At 50.6% G+C, this 20,965-nt stretch overlaps 2 protein-coding genes and 1 long non-coding RNA gene across 8 annotated transcripts in view; 2 read left to right on the top strand and 1 right to left on the bottom strand.

Moving 5' to 3' along the window:
* LOC147091067 (uncharacterized) overlaps positions 1-1,448 on the top strand; it is a 50,700-nt gene extending 49,252 nt beyond the window's left edge. Inside the window, exon 3 of the long non-coding RNA XR_015075368.1 lies at positions 252-1,448. This is a non-coding gene — a long non-coding RNA (uncharacterized LOC147091067). The remainder of the gene's footprint in view (positions 1-251) is intronic.
* Positions 1-11,198, bottom strand: part of LOC147091066 (sperm-egg fusion protein TMEM95-like) — a 49,371-nt gene extending 38,173 nt beyond the window's left edge. The window contains exons 1-4 of one of the 4 annotated variants that reach the window (XM_085977531.1): positions 11,109-11,198; positions 2,487-2,543; positions 2,307-2,387; positions 1,670-1,690 (exon numbers count right to left, since the gene is read on the bottom strand). In XM_085977531.1, the coding sequence (XP_085833657.1) occupies positions 1,670-1,690; positions 2,307-2,387; positions 2,487-2,526 (142 nt within the window). In that variant the 5' untranslated portion in view covers positions 2,527-2,543; positions 11,109-11,198. Of the gene's footprint in view, positions 1-1,669; positions 1,691-2,306; positions 2,388-2,486; positions 2,544-8,481; positions 9,587-11,108 lie in introns of those variants that run through there. The other 3 variants (XM_085977530.1, XM_085977528.1, XM_085977529.1) reach the window with 3 other exon arrangements.
* LOC147091065 (RPA-related protein RADX-like) overlaps positions 10,851-20,965 on the top strand; it is a 53,929-nt gene continuing 43,814 nt past the window's right edge. Inside the window, exons 1-2 of one of the 3 annotated variants that reach the window (XM_085977525.1) lie at positions 10,851-11,514; positions 15,303-15,448. In XM_085977525.1, the coding sequence (XP_085833651.1) occupies positions 10,908-11,514; positions 15,303-15,448 (753 nt within the window). In that variant the 5' untranslated portion in view covers positions 10,851-10,907. The remainder of the gene's footprint in view (positions 11,515-15,302; positions 15,449-20,965) is intronic. The other 2 variants (XM_085977523.1, XM_085977524.1) reach the window with 2 other exon arrangements.

The raw sequence follows: 20,965 nt of genomic DNA, 5'->3' as shown, positions 1-20,965 counted from the left end.
GGCATCCGTGGAGAGAGAGAGAGAGGAGTTAACTGACGGGGGTGGGGGGGCAATTTTAACCCTAACGGGATCGGGTGCGACACTGGTTTTCGCACCCCAGCTGATTTTAACCTCCGTTTGAAGTCAATATCGGGCTGGGCCTAAAACCGGCATTCCACCCGATCCCGTGGGATTCCCGCCTGGCGCGTTGGGTTAAAATGACCTTATCCTCACCATCCTCTCCCCTGGTAAACCTGTTTCTCTCTCCACAGACGCTGCCTGACCCGCTCAGTGTTTCCCACGGAGCTGCCAACTCTGGTCAGATGGATTCCTGGTGGTTTTATTACATCAGAAATAGGAGCAGGAGTCGGCCATTCGGCCCCTCGAGCCTGCTCCGCCATTCAATGAGATCATGGCTGATCTTCTGCCTCAACTCCATTCACCGACCCTATCGCCATATCCCTTGATGTCCTTACTAGTCAAAAATCTATCGACTTCTGTTTTGAATATACCCAATGACTGAGCCTCCACAGCCCTCTGGGGTAGAGAATTCCAAAGATTCACCACCCTCTGTGTGAAGAAATTTCTTCTCATCTCAGTCCTAAATGGCCAACCCCTTATCCTGAGGCTGTGACCCCTGGTTCTAGACTCCCCAGCCAAGGGAAACATTCTCCCAGCATCCACCCTATCAAGCCCTGTAATAATTTTGTATGCTTCAATGAGGTCCCCTCTCAGTCTTCTGAATTCAAGAGAATACAGGCCTAGTTTACTCAATCTCTTCTCATACGACAGTCCCCCCATCCCAGGAATCAACCTAATGAACCTTCGTTGCACTCCCTCTGTGGCAAGTATATCCTTCCTTAGGTAAGGAGACCAAAATTGTACACAATTCTCCAGATGTGGTCTCACCAGGGCCCTATATAATTGGAGTAAGACTTCTTTACTCCTATACTCAAACTCCCACCCCCGCCCGGTCAAACAGCCTTCCGCCCACATCTCCAATATTTTTAATAAATAATAAGCGAAGAAAAAGTGCTCAATTCTTTTTTTTCTCTCACCCGGCAGTGCCCGGGAGATTGGCCTTCAGTTCCTGGAGACAATCCCGGCAACATCGGTTTCCCAGCGTTTGCCGTTTCCACTTCGGATTTCCGACGCACGCGGCGCTTTGTTTGGCAGTAGGGTAGCAATCTGACGCAGGCTGCCCTTCCCTTTCTCCCCTCGCGACAAAGCTGGGCCATGGAGGGAGCCTGGGGCGAGGGGCGCAGAGGTCTTGTCGCTTGGCACCCCCCTCCCCTCCCCTCCCCTCCGAGCAGGCGACGTTTCATTTCTCCACTCGGCATCTCAGGAGGCCATCGAGTGGATCACCAAGCTAGACATCCCATTGGAAGCATCTCCCGCCACACGAAACGAAACAGCCACCACCGCAGGGCATGATGGTGTCACTTTTAACCTAACGCGCCGAGCGGGAATCCCACGGCACCGGGATTTACACCCCGCCCAATCTGTTGATTCAAATCAGGCGGAGTGTAAAACCGGGTACGGTTAAAATCGTGCCCACTCCCCGCCATTAAATTCAGTTCCAACATCTTGCCGTGGTGGGGGTTTGAACTCACGACCTCTGGACTGCCTGTTCCACCCCACAACCGATGACACAGCTACGGTTTTCAAGAGGCGCCTAGGTTGTACTCACTGCATTTGGGGGCGCACATGGCTGCAGAAAAAAAAGAAAACAAAAAAAAAGTCTTAGCTCCACGCCAACAACAACTTGTATTTATACCGCGCCTTTTAGCGTCGTAAAACGTCCCCCCCCCCCGGCGCTTCACGGAACCGTAATCGGACAGAATCTGACACCGAGCCACGAAAGGCGATATTCGGACAGGCGACCAAAAGCTCTTTCGCTTTGGCTGATGCCCAACTCGGAGAAGGTCCTCCGAAGATTAAAACAAACGGCGAGGAAGGCAACGAGATGCCAGCTCAGCAACTCTTCCCCAGTGAGTGGCTCACGTGAGAGACTTGAGCTTGGGGACCTGCCCTCAGGAGGGTGGTGAATCTTTGGAATTCTCTACCCCAGAGGGCTGTGGAGGCTGAGTCTTTGAGTATATTCAAGGCAGAGATCGATAGATTTTTGGACTCGAGGGGAATCGAGGGAGATGGAGATCGGGCGGGAAAGTGGAGTTGAGGTCGATGATCAGCCATGATCTTATTGAATGGCGAAGCAGGCTCGAGAGGCCGAATGGCCAACTCCTGCTCCTATTACTTAGAACTCAACCCATGGATGGACTATAACAATCATTCAAAAATAATACTAATGGCAAAAGTCTCCTCACCCTCATGAGTTAGTCCCGGAAGCTTTACTTCATAGAGCCAGTTCCAAAAGAGGGGCAAATCTGTCAAGGTCTGGTTGATCTCTGTGGAGATAGTTGCACATGCTGAGGTTGTGACATGACACGGTCCTGCTCTAGACTAATATCTGTGTAACATACAGGCAGAAGAATAAACATGGCTACCTATAACTCGTAGAACGCGATGCACCTTTTCAGAGATCATGTCAACCCACACTTCATCTGGGAGAAAGAAGAAACAGTATCAGACATGAATGTGAAGCCTTTCACTGACAACTTGCCTTGCCCAAGCATAGATTCCAACAGCCAAATCTCTTCCCGTTATATAAAATCTCAACGGACAATACCCTTTTGCTGCCATTACAGAGAGTCAGCAGACTGAAGATCTTCCCAGTCACTCCCACAGAATCCCAGTAGACCAAACCCCTTCTCATTCACTCCCATTGGATAGAATCCCAGTAGATTAACCCTGTTCCATTCACTCTCATTGGATAGAATCCCAGTAGATTGACCCTGTTCCATTCACGCCCATTGGATAGAATCCCAGTAGATTAACCCTGTTCCATTCACTCCTATTGGATAGAATCCCAGTAGACTAACCCTGTTCCATTCACTCCCATTGGATAGAATCCCAGTAGTTTGATCCTGTTCCATTCACTCCTATTGGATAGACTCCCAGTAGATTGATCCTGTTCCATTCACTCCCATTGGATAGAATCCCAGTAGATTAACCCTGTTCCATTCACTCCCATTGGATAGAATCCCAGTAGATTGATCCTGTTCCATTCACTCCCATTGGATAGAATCCCAGTAGACTAACCCTGTTCCATTCACTCCCATTGGATAGAATCCCAGTAGATTGATCCTGTTCCATTCACTCCCATTGGATAGAATCCCAGTAGATTGATCCTGTTCCATTCACTCCCATTGGATAGAATCCCAGTAGACTAACCCTGTTCCATTCACTCCCATTGGATAGAATCCCAGTAGATTGACCTTGTTCCATTCACTTCCATTGGATAGAATCCCAGTAGATTGATCCTGTTCCATTCACTCTCATTGGATAGAATCCCAGTAGATTGATCCTGTTCCATTCACTCCCATTGGATAGAATCCCAGTAGACTAACCCTGTTCCATTCACTCCCATTGGATAGAATCCCAGTAGATTGACCCTGTTCCATTCACACTCATTGGATAGAATCCCAATAGATTGATCCTGTTCCATTCACTCCCATTGGATAGAATCCCAGTAGATTGACCCTGTTCCATTCACTCCCATTGGATAGAATCCCAGTAGACTAACCCTGTTCCATTCACTCCCATTGAATAGAATCCCAGTAGATTGACCCTGTTCCATTCACTCCCATTGGATAGAATCCCAGTAGATTGATCCTGTTCCATTCACTCCCATTGGATAGAATCCCAGTAGATTAACTTTGTTCCATTCACTCCCATTGGATAGAATCCCAGTAGATTAACCCTGTTCCATTCACGCCCATTGGATAGAATCCCAGTAGATTAACCCTGTTCCATTCACTCCCATTGGATAGAATCCCAGTAGATTGACCCTGTTCCATTCACTCCCATTGGATAGAATCCCAGTAGATTGACCCTGTTCCATTCACTCCCATTGGATAGAATCCCAGTAGATTAACCCTGTTCCATTCACTCCTATTGGATAGAATCCCAGTAGACTAACCCTGTTCCATTCACTCCCATTGGATAGAATCCCAGTAGATTGATCCTGTTCCATTCACTCCCATTGGATAGACTCCCAGTAGATTGATCCTGTTCCATTCACTCCCATTGGATAGAATCCCAGTAGATTAACGCTGTTCCATTCACTCCCATTGGATAGAATCCCAGTAGATTGATCTTGTTCCATTCACTCCCATTGGATAGAATCCCAGTAGACTAACCCTGTTCCATTCACTCCCATTGGATAGAATCCCAGTAGATTGATCCTGTTCCATTCACTCCCATTGGATAGAATCCCAGTAGATTGATCCTGTTCCATTCACTCCCATTGGATAGAATCCCAGTAGATTAACCCTGTTCCATTCACTCCCATTGGATAGACTCCTAGTAGATTGACCCTGTTCCATTCACTCCCATTGGATAGAATCCCAGTAGACTAACCCTGTTCCATTCACTCCCATTGGATAGAATCCCAGTAGATTGACCCTGTTCCATTCACTCCCATTGGGTAGAATCCCAATAGATTGATCCTGTTCCATTCACTCCCATTGGATAGAATCCCAGTAGCTTAACCCTGTTCCATTCACTCCAATTGGATAGAATCCCAGTAGATTGACCCTGTTCCATTCACTCCCATTGGGTAGAATCCCAATAGATTGATCCTGTTCCATTCACACCCATTGGATAGAATCCCAGTAGCTTAACCCTGTTCCATTCACTCCCATTGGATAGACTCCCAGTAGATTGACCCTGTTCCATTCACTCCCATTGGATAGAATCCCAGTAGACTAACCCTGTTCCATTCACTCCCATTGGATAGAATCCCAGTAGATTGACCCTGTTCCATTCACTCCCATTGGATAGAATCCCAGTAGATTGACCCTGTTCCATTCACTCCCATTGGATAGAATCCCAGTAGATTAACCCTGTTCCATTCACTCCTATTGGATAGAATCCCAGTAGACTAACCCTGTTCCATTCACTCCCATTGGATAGAATCCCAGTAGATTGACCCTGTTCCATTCACTCCCATTGGATAGAATCCCAGTAGATTGACCCTGTTCCATTCACTCCCATTGGGTAGAATCCCAGTAGATTGATCCTGTTCCATTCACTCCCATTGGATAGAATCCCAGTAGATTAACCCTGTTCCATTCACTCCCATTGGATAGAATCCCAGTAGATTGATCTTGTTCCATTCACTCCCATTGGATAGAATCCCAGTAGACTAACCCTGTTCCATTCACTCCCATTGGATAGAATCCCAGTAGATTGATCCTATTCCATTCACTCCCATTGGATAGAATCCCAGTAGATTGATCCTGTTCCATTCACTCCCATTGGATAGAATCCCAGTAGATTAACCCTGTTCCATTCACTCCCATTGGATAGACTCCTAGTAGATTGACCCTGTTCCATTCACTCCCATTGGATAGAATCCCAGTAGACTAACCCTGTTCCATTCACTCCCATTGGATAGAATCCCAGTAGATTGACCCTGTTCCATTCACTTCCATTGGATAGAGTCCCAGTAGATTGATCCTGTTCAATTCACTCTCATTGGATAGAATCCCAGTAGATTGATCCTGGACCATTCACTCCCATTGGATAGAATCCCAGTAGCTTAACCCTGTTCCATTCACTCCCATTGGATAGAATCCCAGTAGATTAACCCTGTTCCATTCACTCCCATTGGATAGAATCCCAGTAGATTGATCCTGTTCCATTCACTCCCATTGGATAGAATCCCAGTAGATTAACCCTGTTCCATTCACTCCTATTAGATAGAATCCCAGTAGATTGACCCTGTTCCATTCACTCCCATTGGATAGAATCCCAGTAGACTAACCCTGTTCCATTCACTCCCATTGAATAGAATCCCAGTAGATTGACCCTGTTCCATTCACTCCCATTGGATAGAATCCCAGTAGATTGATCCTGTTCCATTCACTCCCATTGGATAGAATCCCAGTAGATTAACCTTGTTCCATTCACTCCCATTGGATAGAATCCCAGTAGATTAATCCTGTTCCATTCACCCCCATTGGATAGAATCCCAGTAGATTGATCCTGTTCCATTCACTCCCATTGGATAGAATCCCAGTAGATTAACCCTGTTCCATTCACTCCCATTGGACAGAATCCCAGTAGATTGATCCTGTTCCATTCACTCCCATTGGATAGAATCCCAGTAGATTGATCCTGTTCCATTCACTCCCATTGGATAGAATCCCAGTAGATTGATCCTGTTCCATTCACTCCCATTGGATAGAATCCCAGTAGATTGATCCTGTTCCATTCACTCCCATTGGATAGAATCCCAGTAGGTTAACCCTGTTCCATTCACTCCCATTGGATAGAATCCCAGTAGATTAACCCTGTTCCATTCACTCCCATTGGATAGAATCCCAGTAGATTAACCCTGTTCCATTCACTCTCATTGGATAGAACCCCAGTAGATTAACCCTGTCCCATTCACTCCCATTGGATAGAATCCCAGATTAACCCTGTTCCATTCACTCCCATTGGATAGAATCCCAGTGGACCAAACCCCTTATCAGCCACTCCCATTGGATAGAATTCCAATGGACCCAACTATTTCCTTTTCCATTATACAGAATTCCAATACAATCCCCTCCCATTATATGGAATGCCAATGGAACCATTCCATTTGAGAGCGATAGATTTTTGAAGATTAAGGGAATCAAGGGATATGGAGATCGGGCAGGAAAGTGGAGATGATCAGGCATGGTCTTATTGAATGGTGGAGCAGGCTCGAGGGCTCAAATGGCCGACTCCTGCTCCTATTTCTTACGTTCCCTCCCATTGTATACAAGTCCCAATGGACAGAAGAAGTCTGTGTGGCTGACTAAGCACAGACCTCGACTGCAGAGCTGAGTACTGGAGGGGGCCCAACCATAGAAACTATTTAAACGAGCAAGGTGTCAAAGGGGCCGTCTTAGGCAGTCGCTCGGAACTGAGGCCGTACTGGGGTGGTGTTTGTGGCTATACGAGGATGATACCTGTTTCCTCTCATTCTCTCACCATTTTCTCCCCTTCTCATCTGAGATAGGCTCCCACTGGGACAGGGTGCCCTCTACTACCTTACTCAAAAGACCTGTATGCGTGTGTGAGCCTTGGTCGCGAGCGTTGGAAGGGTTAATGAATCCTGGGGGTGCATCGCAGCCGCACTCAACCCTGTCCCCATGTAACGTCCACCCACCGCCTTTTCTAGTAGGGGTCATGATCAGGAGTGGGAACCCAGGCCTATTCTCCTTCTCCTAAGGCAATGGACACACACCACGCCCAGTAGAAAAATTCCTCCCATCTTCCCAACTGGTGACAACCTTAATAACCTGAATAATAATCGAGAAAAGAGAAGACTGAGAGGGCGACCTAATAGAGATGAAGGAGTTCGATAGGGTAGACGGGGAGAAGATGTTTCCACTTGTGGGGGGAGACTTAAACTAGGGGGCCATCAATATAAGATAGTCACTAATAAATCCAATCGGGAATTCAGGAGAAACCTGAGCGGTGAGAATGTGGAACTCGCTACCACAGGGAGTGGTTGAGGCGAATAGTATCGATGCTTTTAAGGGGAAGCTGGATAAACACACGAGGGAGAAAGGAATAGCGGGTTATGGTGATAGGGTGAGATGAAGAAGGGTGGGAGGAGGCTCGTGTGGAGCAGAAACACTGGCACGGACCAGTTGGGCCGAGTAGCCTGTTGCTGTATTCTTGAAATACAGAAGTAACAATAATAACTTTTATTTAAAGTACCTTTATTTGTCTGGCTTACAGATTAGCCACTTGTAAACAGTCTTTCCTAAAATGGGCAGTGGTGATCCTCAGAAACATATATGGGGGGCAAGAGCGAAAATGTATTAATGGAGAGGCTGCAGTATGTCCCCCCACCCGAGTATACATACACCTCTTACTAACTCGTCCATCGCCCTCGTCACAAAAACAATCCCAAAATGGTTCCAGGGATGAGGGATTACAGTTACGTGGAGAGACTGGAGAAGCTGGGGTCGTTCTCCTTGGAGCAGAGAAGGCTACGAGGAGATTTAACAGAGGTGTTCAAAATCAGGATGGGTTGAGATAGAGTAAATAAAGAGAAGCTGTTTCCAATGGCTGAAGGGTCGATAACCAGAGGACACAGATTTAAGGTGATTGGCAAAAGAACCAGAGGCGACGTGAGGAAAAACTTTATTTATGCAGCGAGTGGTTAGGATCTGGAGTGCGCTGCCCGAGAGGTTGGTGGAAACAGATTCAATAGTAGCCTTCAAAAGGGAATTGGATAAATACCTGGAAGGAGAGAAAATTGCAGGGATATGGGGAAAGAGCGGGGGAGCGGGACTAACTGGATTGTTCTTCGAAAGAACCGACAGTCGATGGGCTGAATGGCCTCCTTCTGTGCTCTACTATTCTATGATTCTATTCTATAACAGATAACCTCACCAAATAGAAATTTGTTCAGGTCTGCCTCTGTGTACTTGGTGCAGTTCGCAGTCCCCGCCAGTGCCTTGTACTCCCCGCACAGCTTCTCAAATCTGTCTCTCACTCTTTTGTGTGGAAAAGCACAGAACATGCAGCCATCGGCCTTCAGCACGAGACCCAGCCAGAGGCCGGTCACCATCGCAGTGCTGGCTGCCTTCCTCATTGCCAACCCAGTGAAGGACGGTCCAATATTCAGCTTGCAAGCTAGTTTAACTGCTCAGTTTAACAGCTGCTAGTTGCGTGTGTTTGAATGTAACCAGTTAACTCTGGGATTACTCGGTGGCTGGCAGTGTTCCATCTTTTGTGTTGTCATAGCAAGCGAGCCAATGATGTCAGAAATTCCAAAACCGCTCAGCTATTTCTCTTGTGAGCCCGTACAATGTTTTAGAATAGCCACTTCCCTCATTGGGTTTCAACATCGAGAACACGGGATGAGTTGTCTCTGGGAATCAGGCCAGGTTGGATTGATCTGCAACTTAGTCAGACTATAGGTTGTAAATTGAACTGTACGTTGCCAAGGCCTCAGCACGTATCTGAGACTTGGATAACGGGTGATAAGCTGTGTCTCAGCATTTCATGCAAACCTCCTGTTGTACTGTGCCTTGTGATTGGGGGTGCGGGGGGGGGTTCTCCACAATTTTTAGTTCTGGTAAGAGATTGGAGCTTTGCAAGGTATGACTTTCATTTCTACAGCGCCTTGCCTGACGTCAGGTCGTCTCAAACAACTTTGCAACCAATGAAGTACTTTTGAAGTGTTTTTGAACTGTTGTAATGTAGGAAACGCAGCAAGTTCCCACAAACAACAATGTGATAAGTAACCAGATCATCTGTTTTTTTCAGTGATGTTAAGGGATAAATATTGGCCAGGACACTGGGGAGAACTCCACTGCTTTTCTTCAAATCGTGCCACGGGATCTTTTACGTCCACTTGAGAGGAAAGACAGGGCCTCGGTTTAAACGTCTCATCCTCCGCAAGATGGCAGTACCTCCGACAGTGCAGCACTGCCCCTCCGACAGTGCAGCGCTCCCTCAGTACTGCCCCTCCGACAGTGCGGCGCTCCCTCAGTACTGCCCCTCCGACAGTGCGGCGCTCCCTCAGTACTGCCCCTCCGACAGTGCGGCGCTCCCTCAGTACTGCCCCTCCGACAGTGCGGCGCTCCCTCAGTACTGCCCCTCCGACAGTGCGGCGCTCCCTCAGTACTGCCCCTCCGACAGTGCGGCGCTCCCTCAGTACTGCCCCTCCGACAGTGCGGCGCTCCCTCAGTACTGCCCCTCCGACAGTGCGGCGCTCCCTCAGTACTGCCCCTCCGACAGTGCGGCACTCTCAGTACTGCCCCTCTGACAGTGCGGCACACCCTCAGTACAGCCCCTCCGACAGTGCGGCGCTCCCTCAGTACTGCCCCTCCGACAGTGCGGCGCTCCCTCAGTACTGCCCCTCCGACAGTGCGGCGCTCCCTCAGTACTGTCCCTCCGACAGTGCGGCGCTCCCTCAGTACTGCCCCTCCGACAGTGCGGCGCTCCCTCATTACTGCCCCTCCGACAGTGCGGCGCTCCCTCGGTACTGCCCCTCCGACAGTGCGAAACTCCCTCGGTACTGCCCCTCCGACAGTGCGGCGCTCCCTCAGTACTGCCCCTCCGACAGTGGGGCGCTCCCTCAGTACTGCCCCTCCGACAGTGCGGCGCTCCTTCAGTACTGCCCCTCCAACAGTGCGGCGCTCCCTCAGTACTGCCCCTCCGACAGTGCGGCGCTCCCTCAGTACTGCCCCGACAGTGCGGCGCTCCCTCAGTACTGCCCCTCCGACAGTGCGGCGCTCCCTCAGTACTGCCCCTCCGACAGTGCGGCGCTCCCTCAGTACTGCCCCTCCGACAGTGCGGCGCTCCCTCAGTACTGCCCCTCCGACAGTGCGGCGCTCCCTCAGTACTGCCCCTCCGACAGTGCGGCCCTCCCTCAGTACTGCCCCTCCGACAGTGCGGCGCTCCCTCAGTACTGCCCCTCCGACAGTGCGGCGCTCCCTCAGTACTGCCCCTCCGACAGTGCGGCGCTCCCTCAGTACTGCCCCTCCGACAGTGCGGCGCTCCCTCAGTACTGCCCCTCCGACAGTGCGGCACTCCGACAGTGCGGAACTCCCTCAGTACTACCCCTCCGACAGTGCGGCACTCCGACACTGCATCTGGAGTGGGACTCGAACCCACAACCTAGCGACCCAAGAGGCGGGAGTGCTGCCCATTGAGCCAAGGCTGGTGCATTTACCCACCGCCAACACTGACGAGGACAGCGCCAGGGACGTCTTCACGTCGCCACGCATTGTGACGGCAGCGACGTGATGACGCAAAACGAATGGGGAGGGGGGAGACGGAGCAGTTTGGCCGCTTCAACCTGTACCAAGATGGCGGCGGGCGGGTCGCCCGAGTGCGCGTTCGGTGCGATGTTTCGAGACGTCCCCGCCGGCGGCTTTGGCAGCGCCGGCTCATCGCTGCTGTGCCGGGAAGCGGTGACCGTGCTATCGGTGGAGAGATACCCGAGGGATCCGGAGAGCGGGAGCGGAGGCCTGTTGGAGGCCTCAGGCGGCGAGGAAAGCGGGGCCTACCTCTACGACCTGAACCTGAGCGACGGCCACTGCCGGCTCCGCGCCACCTTGCGGCCCTCGCTCAACCCGCTGGTCCGTCGCAACCGGCTGCGCTGCGGTTGCGAGCTGAGGGGAGTCCGTCTGGGCGTCGAGTACGACGAGAGGCGGGCAGGTGGCGGCGGCCGGAGCTTCGTCCTGCTGGAGGCCCAGCCAGTTGCCAGGGGCAACCCGCCGGCCCTAAGATGGCGGCGGCAGCAGGAGCTACAGGTGTTTGGCGAAGGGGCGGGGCCAACACCTGGGCCAGAGCTGCCACTCAAAGCCAAGAGGCGCTACTACCTGCCCCTGTGGGACAGCACCAACTACCATGGGGACACCTGGCACCCCCTGCCCCCCGGGCGCCCCCTGGACACCACCCACCGGTACCAAGGTGAAGCGATACCCTCCCACACTTTCTGCCCACAACATTCACTGTGACTTTCGCATAAGAGATTAGCATGTAAAGTTAAGGCACATGGGATTGGGGGCAAGGTACTGACTTGGATAGAGAACTGGTTGGCAGACAGGAAGTAAAGAGTTGGAATAAACTGGTCTTTTTCTGAGTGGCAGGCAGTGACTAGTGGGGTACCGCAGGGATCGGTCCTAGGACCCCAGCTGTTCACAATATATATTAATGATCTAGACGAGGGAACTAGATGTAATATCTCCAAGTTTGCAGATGACACAAAGCTGAGTGGGCATGTGTGCTGTGAGGAGGATACCGAGAAACTCCAGTATGATTTGGACAGGTTGGGTGATTGGGCAGATGCAGTATAATGTGGATAAATGCGAGGTTATCCACTTTGGTAGCAAAAACAGGAAGGCAGATTATTATCTGAACGGCAATAGATTGGGAGAAGGGGAAGTGCAACGAGACCTGGGTGTCCTTGTGCACCTGTCGCTGAAGGTAAGCATGCAGGTGCAGCAGGCGGTTAAGAAGGCAAATGGTATGTTGGCCTTCGTAGCGAGAGGGTTCGAGTACAGGATCAAGGATGTCTTGCTGCAGTTGTACAGGGCCTTGGTGAGACCACATCTTGAGTATTGTGTGCAGTTTTGGTCGCCTTATCTGAGGAAGGATGTTCTTGCCATGGAGGGAGTGCAGCGAAGATTCACCAGACTGATACCTGGGATGGCAGGAATGACGTATGAGGAGAGATTGGGTCGATTGGGCTTATACTCGCTGGAGTTTAGAAGAATGAGAGGGGATCTCATTGAAACTTATAAAATTCTAACAGGACTGGACAGACTAGATGCAGGAAGGATGTTCCCGATGGCGGGGGAGTCCAGAACCAGGGGTCACAGTCTAAGGATAAGGGGTAAGCCATTTAGGACAGAGATGAGGAGGAATTTCTTCACCCAGAGAGTGGTGAACCTGTGGAATTCTCTACCACAGAAGACAGTTGAGGCCAATTCATTAAATATATTCAAGAAGGAGTTAGATATATTTCTTAAGGCTAAAGGGATCAAGGGATATGGGGAGAAGGCAGGGACAGGGTACTGAGTTTGGATGATCAGCCATGATCTCATTGAATGGCGGAGCAGGCTCGAGGGGCCGAATGGCCGACTCCTGCTCCTATCTTCTATGTTTTTATGTTTCTTTTTGCAGCCAAATTGCTATTTCGAAGAAGAAGAAAACAAGACTTGCATATCTACGGTGCCTTTCGTCGACCCAGAGCGATTCACAGCCACTGAAGTACTTTTTGAAGTGTGACCGTTGTAATGTAATGTCGGAAATGTGGGCGGCCTGTTTGCCGCATTACAGTTTGCGCCCAGCAAGCTCCCACAAACAGCAATGTGATAATGACCAGATAATCTCTCTTTTAGTGACGTCGATTTGAGGGATAAATATTGGCCCACCCGAGAGAGCAGACCGGTTTGACGTCTCATCCAAAAGACGGAAGCTCCGACAGTGCAGCACTCCCTCGGTACTGCCCTGGGAGTGTCGGCTGAGATTATGTGCTCAAGTCTCTTGGGTGGGACTCGAACCCACGACCATCCGACTCAGAGGTGAGGGTGCTACCCACTGAACCACAGCTCTGGGCCAATATTTATCCCTCAATCAAATCACTAAAAACAGATGACCTGGTCATTATCACATTGCTATTTGTGGGAGCTTGCTGTGCGCAAATTGGCTGCCGCCTTTCCTACATTACGTCCTGAGGTCATAGAACCTGCTGTAGAAATGCAAGTCTTTCTTTCAGCACTGCGCTGGGAGTGTCAGCCTGGATTATCGGCTCAAGTCTCTGGAGTGGGACTTGAACCCACAACCTTCTGACTCAGAGGCGAGAGAGAGAGTGCCACCCACTGAGCCACGGCTGACAGTGAAGGTCGATAGGTGAGGTTTGTAGCCTGACCGATCCTATCCTCACCCAGTGTGATCTGTCTCATTTCACTCGTCAAGCTGCCATATTAAGAAAACACGAACAATTATTGCCTTCCTAAGAAACTTGGCAGATTGTTTGAAAGTGGGCAGTACAATCCTGTATGTAAAACTCCACGGTTTGGCCAGGTTTATCACCGCCCTGGCGGTATCGGTATTTGCAGCAAGGCTATCGGTTAAATATAGATGCCTTTGTAAAGACAAAAGCCTCCAGTGCTGCAGAGCACTGTTTATTGGCTCCTCTGGAAAGTGGAGGTTGGGGGAGACCAGGATTGGCCGCGATGGTTGAGGAGCTGCAGAGGTTTGGGGATGGGAAGCACCAAAGAGGAGGTTACTAACCATTGCCGGCAGTCACTGTCTAGACTCGCTTTGAGAAGTAGCCATTTGATTAAGTTTATTAACTCTATTAAGATTCAGCACCTTGTGGAATTGAGTGGAATCATTACTGAGTCATGGGTTTGATTGTTGACGAGCAGCTTCGAGGGCCAGTCCCACCGTAGCAAGGTGTATAAATCCTGGTCATTTGTGCACCGGCGTCAGAAAAATGCTGGATTGTTATAAAAACCCCAACTGGTTCACTAATGTCCTCCAGCAAAGGGCAGCTACCACCCCTGCCCAGCCTGGGTCTACACATGACTCCAGTGGCTGACTTGGGCCTATACTCACTTAGAAGAATGAGAGGTGATCTTATTGAAACATATAAGATACTGAGGGGGCTCGAGAGGATGTTTCCCCTCATGGGGAAATCTAGAACTCGGGGGCACAGTCTCAGAATAAAGGGTCGCCCTTTTAGAACTGAGAAGAGGAGGAATTTCTTCTCTCAGAGGGTCGTAAATCTGTGGAATTCTCTGCCCCAGAGAGCCCTGGAGGCTGGGTCATTAAATACATTTAAGGTGGAGATAGAGAGATTTTTGCAAGATAAGGGAGTGAAGGGTTATGGGGAGTGGACAGGGAAGTGGCTCTGAGCCCAAGATCAGCCATGATCTTATTGAATGGCGGAGCAGGCTCGAGGGGCCGAGTGGCCTATTCCTGCTCCTATTTCTTATGTTCTTATGTTCATGCCCTCTGAAGTGAGTTAACGGTAGTAAAAACAATCGTTAGGATGGCCATCATCACCTTCTCAGGGCAACTAGGGACATGCAGTAAAAGTGGCCACGTCCGCAGCACCCATGATGAATTAAAAAGAAGATATATCCTAATTATTCAAGACTGTGGGGAGCTAGCTGACTAGAGCCCCACAGAGGCTGAGGTACTGGTTGGCTTCCAGCGTTCCTACTAGTGGAGAGACTGGAGAAGCTGGAATTGTTCTCCTTAGAGCAAAAAAGGTTAAGGGGAGATTTAATTGAGATGTTCAAAATCATGAAGGGTTTGGATAGAGTAAATCAGGAGGAACTGTTTCCAATGGCAGGAGGGTCGTTAACCAGAGGACACAGATTGAAGATAATCGGCAAAACAACCAGAGGGGGGGTGAGGAGAATGTTTTTACGCAGCGAGTTGTTGTGATCTGGAACGCGCTGCCTGAAAGGGCGGTGGGAGCAGATTCAATAGTAACTTTCAAAAGGGGGATTGGATAAATACTTGAAGGGGAAAAATTTGCAGGGCTGTGGGGAAAGAGCAGGGGGGAGTGGGACTAATTGGAGAGCTCGTTCAAAGAGCTGGCACAGGCAGGATGGGCCGAGTGGCCTCCTTCTGTGCTGTGTGATTCTAGACCGAGCACCACTGGAGGAGGGGAGACGAGACGGGGTGGGGGAAACGGACATCCGCCTGGCATCTGAATTGTTTTTGCTGGATGTACGCAGGATCCCATCGTGCCGATCTGAGACAGCTGGAAAGATGCATCTCACAGAAGAAAAAGGATCACCCGCCAGTGATTGTCCGTATCCTCCGCAAGTGTAGACTTTATCATTTTGGACGGCCTGACAGATATTCAGAATGCCCCTTCCAGGTAATTATTATTATTATTTTTGTCCCCCCAGTTTACTCTTGGATCCTTTCAATACCTCGACCAAGTGGAGACCCCAGATAGTGTGTCAGCAGACCGTTTGACAGTGAGGTTATCTCAGGGCTGAGACCCATTGTGTTCCCGCAGGACCGACACAATAACTCACACTTTCTTGGTGAGTTTTTACCTGCCCCAAGGCTGCACGCTCCCACCGCACCGTCCCTCGTCGACCGCCACCAGTTCCTCCTTACTCTCCGGCAGGTTGATTTGAAGGCCCTTGACCTCATTTACAAGTCAGTCCGCGGCCTCCCTCCACCCTTCCTCAGCAAAGCACTCCAGCCACCTGCTCCAGCATGCACCGTTCCACTTTTCGTGCTCCACTCCTTTCACTCCACCACTGATAACGGTGGCTTAGCAACCCTCTGGAATCTTACTCAAACCACTACGACTTGTCATCTTCCTTCCTGCCAGCAAAAGCTTCCTTAAAATCCCTCATTTCATGCTCCTAACTTCTTTTATATTTTTCGTTTCTTTCTCCAACTCTGTATCGGCCCTTTAGCCGCTGCTCGGCGCCGGCCCTTTAACCACTGCTCGGCGCCGGCCCTTTAACCGCTGCTCGACGCCGGCCCTTTAACTGCCGCTCGGCGCCGACCCTTTAACTGCCGCTCGGCGCCGACCCTTTAACCGCCGCTCGGCGCCGGCCCTTTAACCGCTGCTCGGTGTAATTTTTCAGACAGGAGCAAGAAAGCTGGCTAGTTTGCTCCTCCCTAGTCAGGAACCAATCGTACCACTATTGCCTCTCACGATCACTAGCCTGGGACTCCTGCTGAAAAATGCATGTGAGGGGACATCAGGATTGGGCTGTGCTGTGATGGACCCCACGGACAATTGCTTGTTGAGACTCAGTTTAAGCTCACAATTTTTTTTAAATTTTCGTTTATGGGATGTGGGCATCGCTGGCAAGGCCCAGCATTTATTGCCCATCCCTAATTGCCCTTGAGAAGGTGGTGGTGAGCCGCCTTCTTGAACCGCTGCAGTCCGTGTGGTGAAGGTGCTCCCACAGCGCTGTTAGGGAGGGAGTTTTGACCCAGCGACGATGAAGGATCAGCGATATATTTCCACGTCAGGATGGTGTGTGACTTGGAGGGGAGCTTGCAGGTGATGGTGTTCCCATGACCCCCCCTCTCCTAATCTCACCCCCTGCCGCGTTTTCACTATCCCTTCTGACCTTCCCCTCTCTGACCCCGAACGATCAGTCCTCAGCAAAGGCCTGAGCTTCATCCTCTTACGCCCCCACCTCAATGAATTTCGAGCTCGGCACGATGCTGAGCTCTTTTTCTGCTGCCTTCGTCTCCGTGCCCACTTCTTTGGCCAGGAGTCTTCCCCCCACACGACTGAACCTTTCTCCCGCTTTCAGAATTCTCGTTCTACCTGGACCCCTCGCCCTGGCCTCTTACCCTCTCTAGATCTTTTCATTGCTAACTGCCGCCGTGACATCGGCCGTCTCCATTTCTCTGCTCCCCTCACTCCAATCTACCTCCCTCTGAACTTGCAGCACTCCAATCTCTCAGATCCAACCCCGAAATTGTCATTAAACCTGCTGACAAGGGTGGTGCTGTTGTTTGGCAAACCGACCTCTACCTAGTGGAAGCTGAACGCCAACTCTCCGACACCTCCTCCTACCTCCACCTGAACCATGACCCCACTACCGAACATCAAACCACCGTTTCCAAGACTCACTGACCTCATCTCCTCTGGAGATCTTCCCCCCACAGCCGCCAACCTCATAGCTCCCCAACCCCGCACAGCCCGCTTCTACCTCCTTCCCAAGATCCACAAACAGGACTGCCCTGGTAGACCCATCGTTTCAGCCTGTTCTTGCCCCACGGAACTTATCTCTTCCTATCTTGACTCTATTTTTTCTCCCCTTGTCCAGTCTCTTCCCACCTACATCCGCAACCCTTCCGACGCCCTCCGCCACTATAACAGTTTCCAGTTTCCTGGCCCCAACCGTCTCCTTTTCACCATGGACGTCCAATCCCTCCACACCTCCATCCCCCACCAGGATGGCCTGAGGGCGCGCCGCTTCTTCCTTGAACAGAGGCCCAACCAGTCCCCATCCACCACCACCCTCCTCCGCCTGGCTGAACTTGTTCTCACATTGAACAACTTCTCCTTTGACTGCACTCACTTCGGCCAAATCAAAGGTGTTGCTATGGGAACCCGCATGGGTCCTAGCTATGCCTGCCTTTTCGTGGGATATGTGGAACATTCTTTGTTCCAGTCCTACTCGGGTCCCCTCCCTCACCTCTTTTTCCGGTACATTGATGACTGTATCGGTGCCGTTTCCTGCTCTCGGCCTGAACTGGATAAGTTCATTCACTTTACTTCCAATTTCCACCCTGCCCTCACCTTCACATGGTCCATCTCCGACTCTTCCCTTCCCTTCCTCGACTTCTCTGTCTCCATTTCTGGCGATAGGCTATCGACAAACATTCACTGCAAGCCCACTGACTCCCACAGCTACCTGGACTACACTTCCTCCCACCCCGCCTCCTGTAAGGACTCTATTCCATTCTCCCAGTTTCTCCGTCTCCGCCGCATCTGCTCCGAAGATGCCACCTTCCATACCAGTGCTTCCGACATGTCTTCCTTTTTCCTCAACCGAGGATTCCCCTCTACCGTGGTTGACATGGCCCTCGACCGTGTCCGTTCTATCTCCCGTACTTCTGCCCTCACCCCTGCCCCTCCCTCCCGGAACCACGATAGAGTTCCCCTTGTCCTCACCTTTCACCCCACCAGCCTCCACATTCAACAGATCATCCTCCGCCATTTCTGCCACCTCCAGTGTGATCCCACCACCAAACGCATCTTCCCCTCCCCTCCCCTTTCAGCATTCCGTAGGGACCGCTCCCTCCGCGACACCCTAGTCCACTTCTCTACCACCCCCAGCACCCCTTCCCCATCGCCCGGCACCTTCCTGTGCAAGCGCAGGAGATGCAACACATGCCCTTATACCTCCCCTCTTCCCACTATCCAGGGCCCCAAACACCCCTTCCAGGTGAAACAGCGATTTACTTGTACCTCTTGCAATCTAGTATACTGTATTCGCTGCTCACGATGCGGTCTCCTCTACATTGGGGAGACCAAACGCAGATTGGGTGACCGCTTTGTGGAACACCTGTTCAGTCCGTAAGGGTGACCCCGAGCTTCCGGTCGCCTGTCACTTTAATTCACCGCCCCATTCCCACTCAGACCTCGCCGTCCTCGGCCTCTTGCATTGTTCCACGGAAGCTCAGCGAAAGCTCGAGGAACAGCACCTCATCTTCCAATTAGGCACTTTACAGCCCTCTGGACTCAACATAGAGTTCAACAATTTCAGATCATAACCTCGGCCCCTATCACATATATATTTTCTTCTTTTTATCCACACTTTATTTCCCCCCCCTCCCTCAGCTGTCCTTCATTCTGCCAGCGCAACTCACACCCCATCTAGAGCCATCCTTTGTTCCTTAACCTGCCCCATTACCACCTCCTCCCGCCTTGAATATCTCTCAACGTCTCTCAATCTCTCCTGCTTTCTATCCTAGCACTGACCTTCCCTTTTGTTCTTTCACCCCCTCCCCCTTTTCCCTGCCCCCAAACCTGTTCCATTTCCTGCTTTTTTTCCAGTTTTGACGAAAGGTCATCGACCTGAAACGTTAACTCTGTTTCTCGCTCCACCGATACTGCCTGGCCTGCGGAGTTTTTCCAGCGTTTCCTGTTGTTATTTCGGATTTCCAGCATCCGCAGTATTTTATTTATTATTCAATTTTATTTGTCATATATGCAGCAGACGTGTGTACTGCACAATGAAATGTTGATTTTTACGAGTCCTCCCAACATTGGAATAAATATGGCATAACAATGATAAAAAATACCAATAGAAATACAGTAATAATAAATAAAACAACAGTAATAAATAATAATAAATTATACGTTCATGAGTCTTATGGCCTGGGGGTAGAAGCTGTTTCGAAACCTGCTGGTACGAGACCGTATGCTTCGGTATCTCTTACCAGACGGGAGCAGGACGAAGAGGTTGTGGCTGGGGTGGCTCGTGTCTTTAATGATTCTCAAGGCCTTCCCCCGGCACCTCTCGGGGTAGATATCCTGCACAGCAGGTAGTTTAATTCCTATAGTATGTTGTGCAGCTTTCACCACCATCTGTAGAGCCTTGCGGTCTGTGGCGGTGCAGTTGCCATACCAGGTAGTGATGCAGCCGGACAGGATACTCTCGATGGTGCACCGGTAGAAGTTGGTGAGAATCTGGGGGGCCATTCCAAATTTCTTCAGTCTCCTGAGGAAGAACAGGCGTTGGCATGCCTTCTTGGTTACAACGTCGATGTGATGGGACCACGTTAAGTCCTCCGTAATGAATACACCCAGGAATTTGAAGCTGCTGACCCTCTCCACCTCAGCCCCTTCGATGTAGATTGGGGTGTGTCCCTCCCCCTGCCGTTTCCTGTAGTCCATGATCATCTCCTTTGTTTTGCTGATGTTGAGGGAGAGGTTGTTGTACTTGCACCATTCTCCTAGGGCTCTTACCTCCTCCCTGTAGCCTGTCTCGTCGCCATCTGTGATCAGGCCTACAACGGTAGTGTCATCAGCAAACTTGATAATGGAGTTGGAGTTGTGCGTGACCACGCAATCGTGAGTAAACAGGGAGTACAGAAGGGGGCTGAGCACACAACCCTGGGGAGCCCCCGTGTTCAGGATCAGTGTTGAGGAGGTGTTACTGCCTATTTTCACCACCTGGGGTCTGCCCGTCAGGAAGTCCAGGATCCAGTTGCATAGGGAGGTGTTAAGTCCTAGCTCACTGAGCTTGTTGACAAACTTGGATGGGATAATGGTATTGCATGCTGAACTATAATCAATGAATAACATTCTCACATAGGTGTTCCTCTTATCCAGGTGTGATAAGGCAGTGTGCAGTACAGTGGCGATGGCATCATCCCTAGATCTGTTTGGGCGGTAAGCAAATTGGAGTGGGTCCAGTGTGTCAGGTAGTAACGAGTTGATGTGGGTTTTGACCAGCCTCTCAAAGCACTTCATGATGACAGAAGTGAGTGCTATGGGGCGGTAGTCGTTTAAACAGGTTACTTTTGTTTTTTTGCGGACTGGAATAACCGATGTCATCTTGAAGCAGGTGGGGACTACAGACTGGTACAGTGAACGGTTGAATATATCCGTAAACACGGCTGCCAGCTGGTCAGCGCATGCTCTAAGGACACGCCCAGGGATTCCATCTGGACCGGGTGCTTTGTGGGTGTTCACTCTCTTAAAGGTCTTGCTCACGTCAGCCACGGAGATTGAGAAGACCCGGTCGTCCTGAGCCGCGGGCGCCCTTGTAACAGGCCAGTTGTTGTTGGCCTCAAACCGGGCGTAAAAAGTGTTAAGCTCGTCCGGGAGAGAGGCATTGCTAGGCATGACACAGCTGGGTTTCCCTTTGTAGTCCGTAATAGATTGTAGTCCACTCCA

Source organism: Somniosus microcephalus, unplaced genomic scaffold (genome assembly GCF_052327205.1).
Source record: "Somniosus microcephalus isolate GS21.2 unplaced genomic scaffold, FLI_Smic_1.0 unresolved_chr4, whole genome shotgun sequence".
NCBI lineage: Eukaryota > Metazoa > Chordata > Chondrichthyes > Squaliformes > Somniosidae > Somniosus > Somniosus microcephalus.
This window is presented reverse-complemented; position numbering and strand designations above follow the sequence as displayed.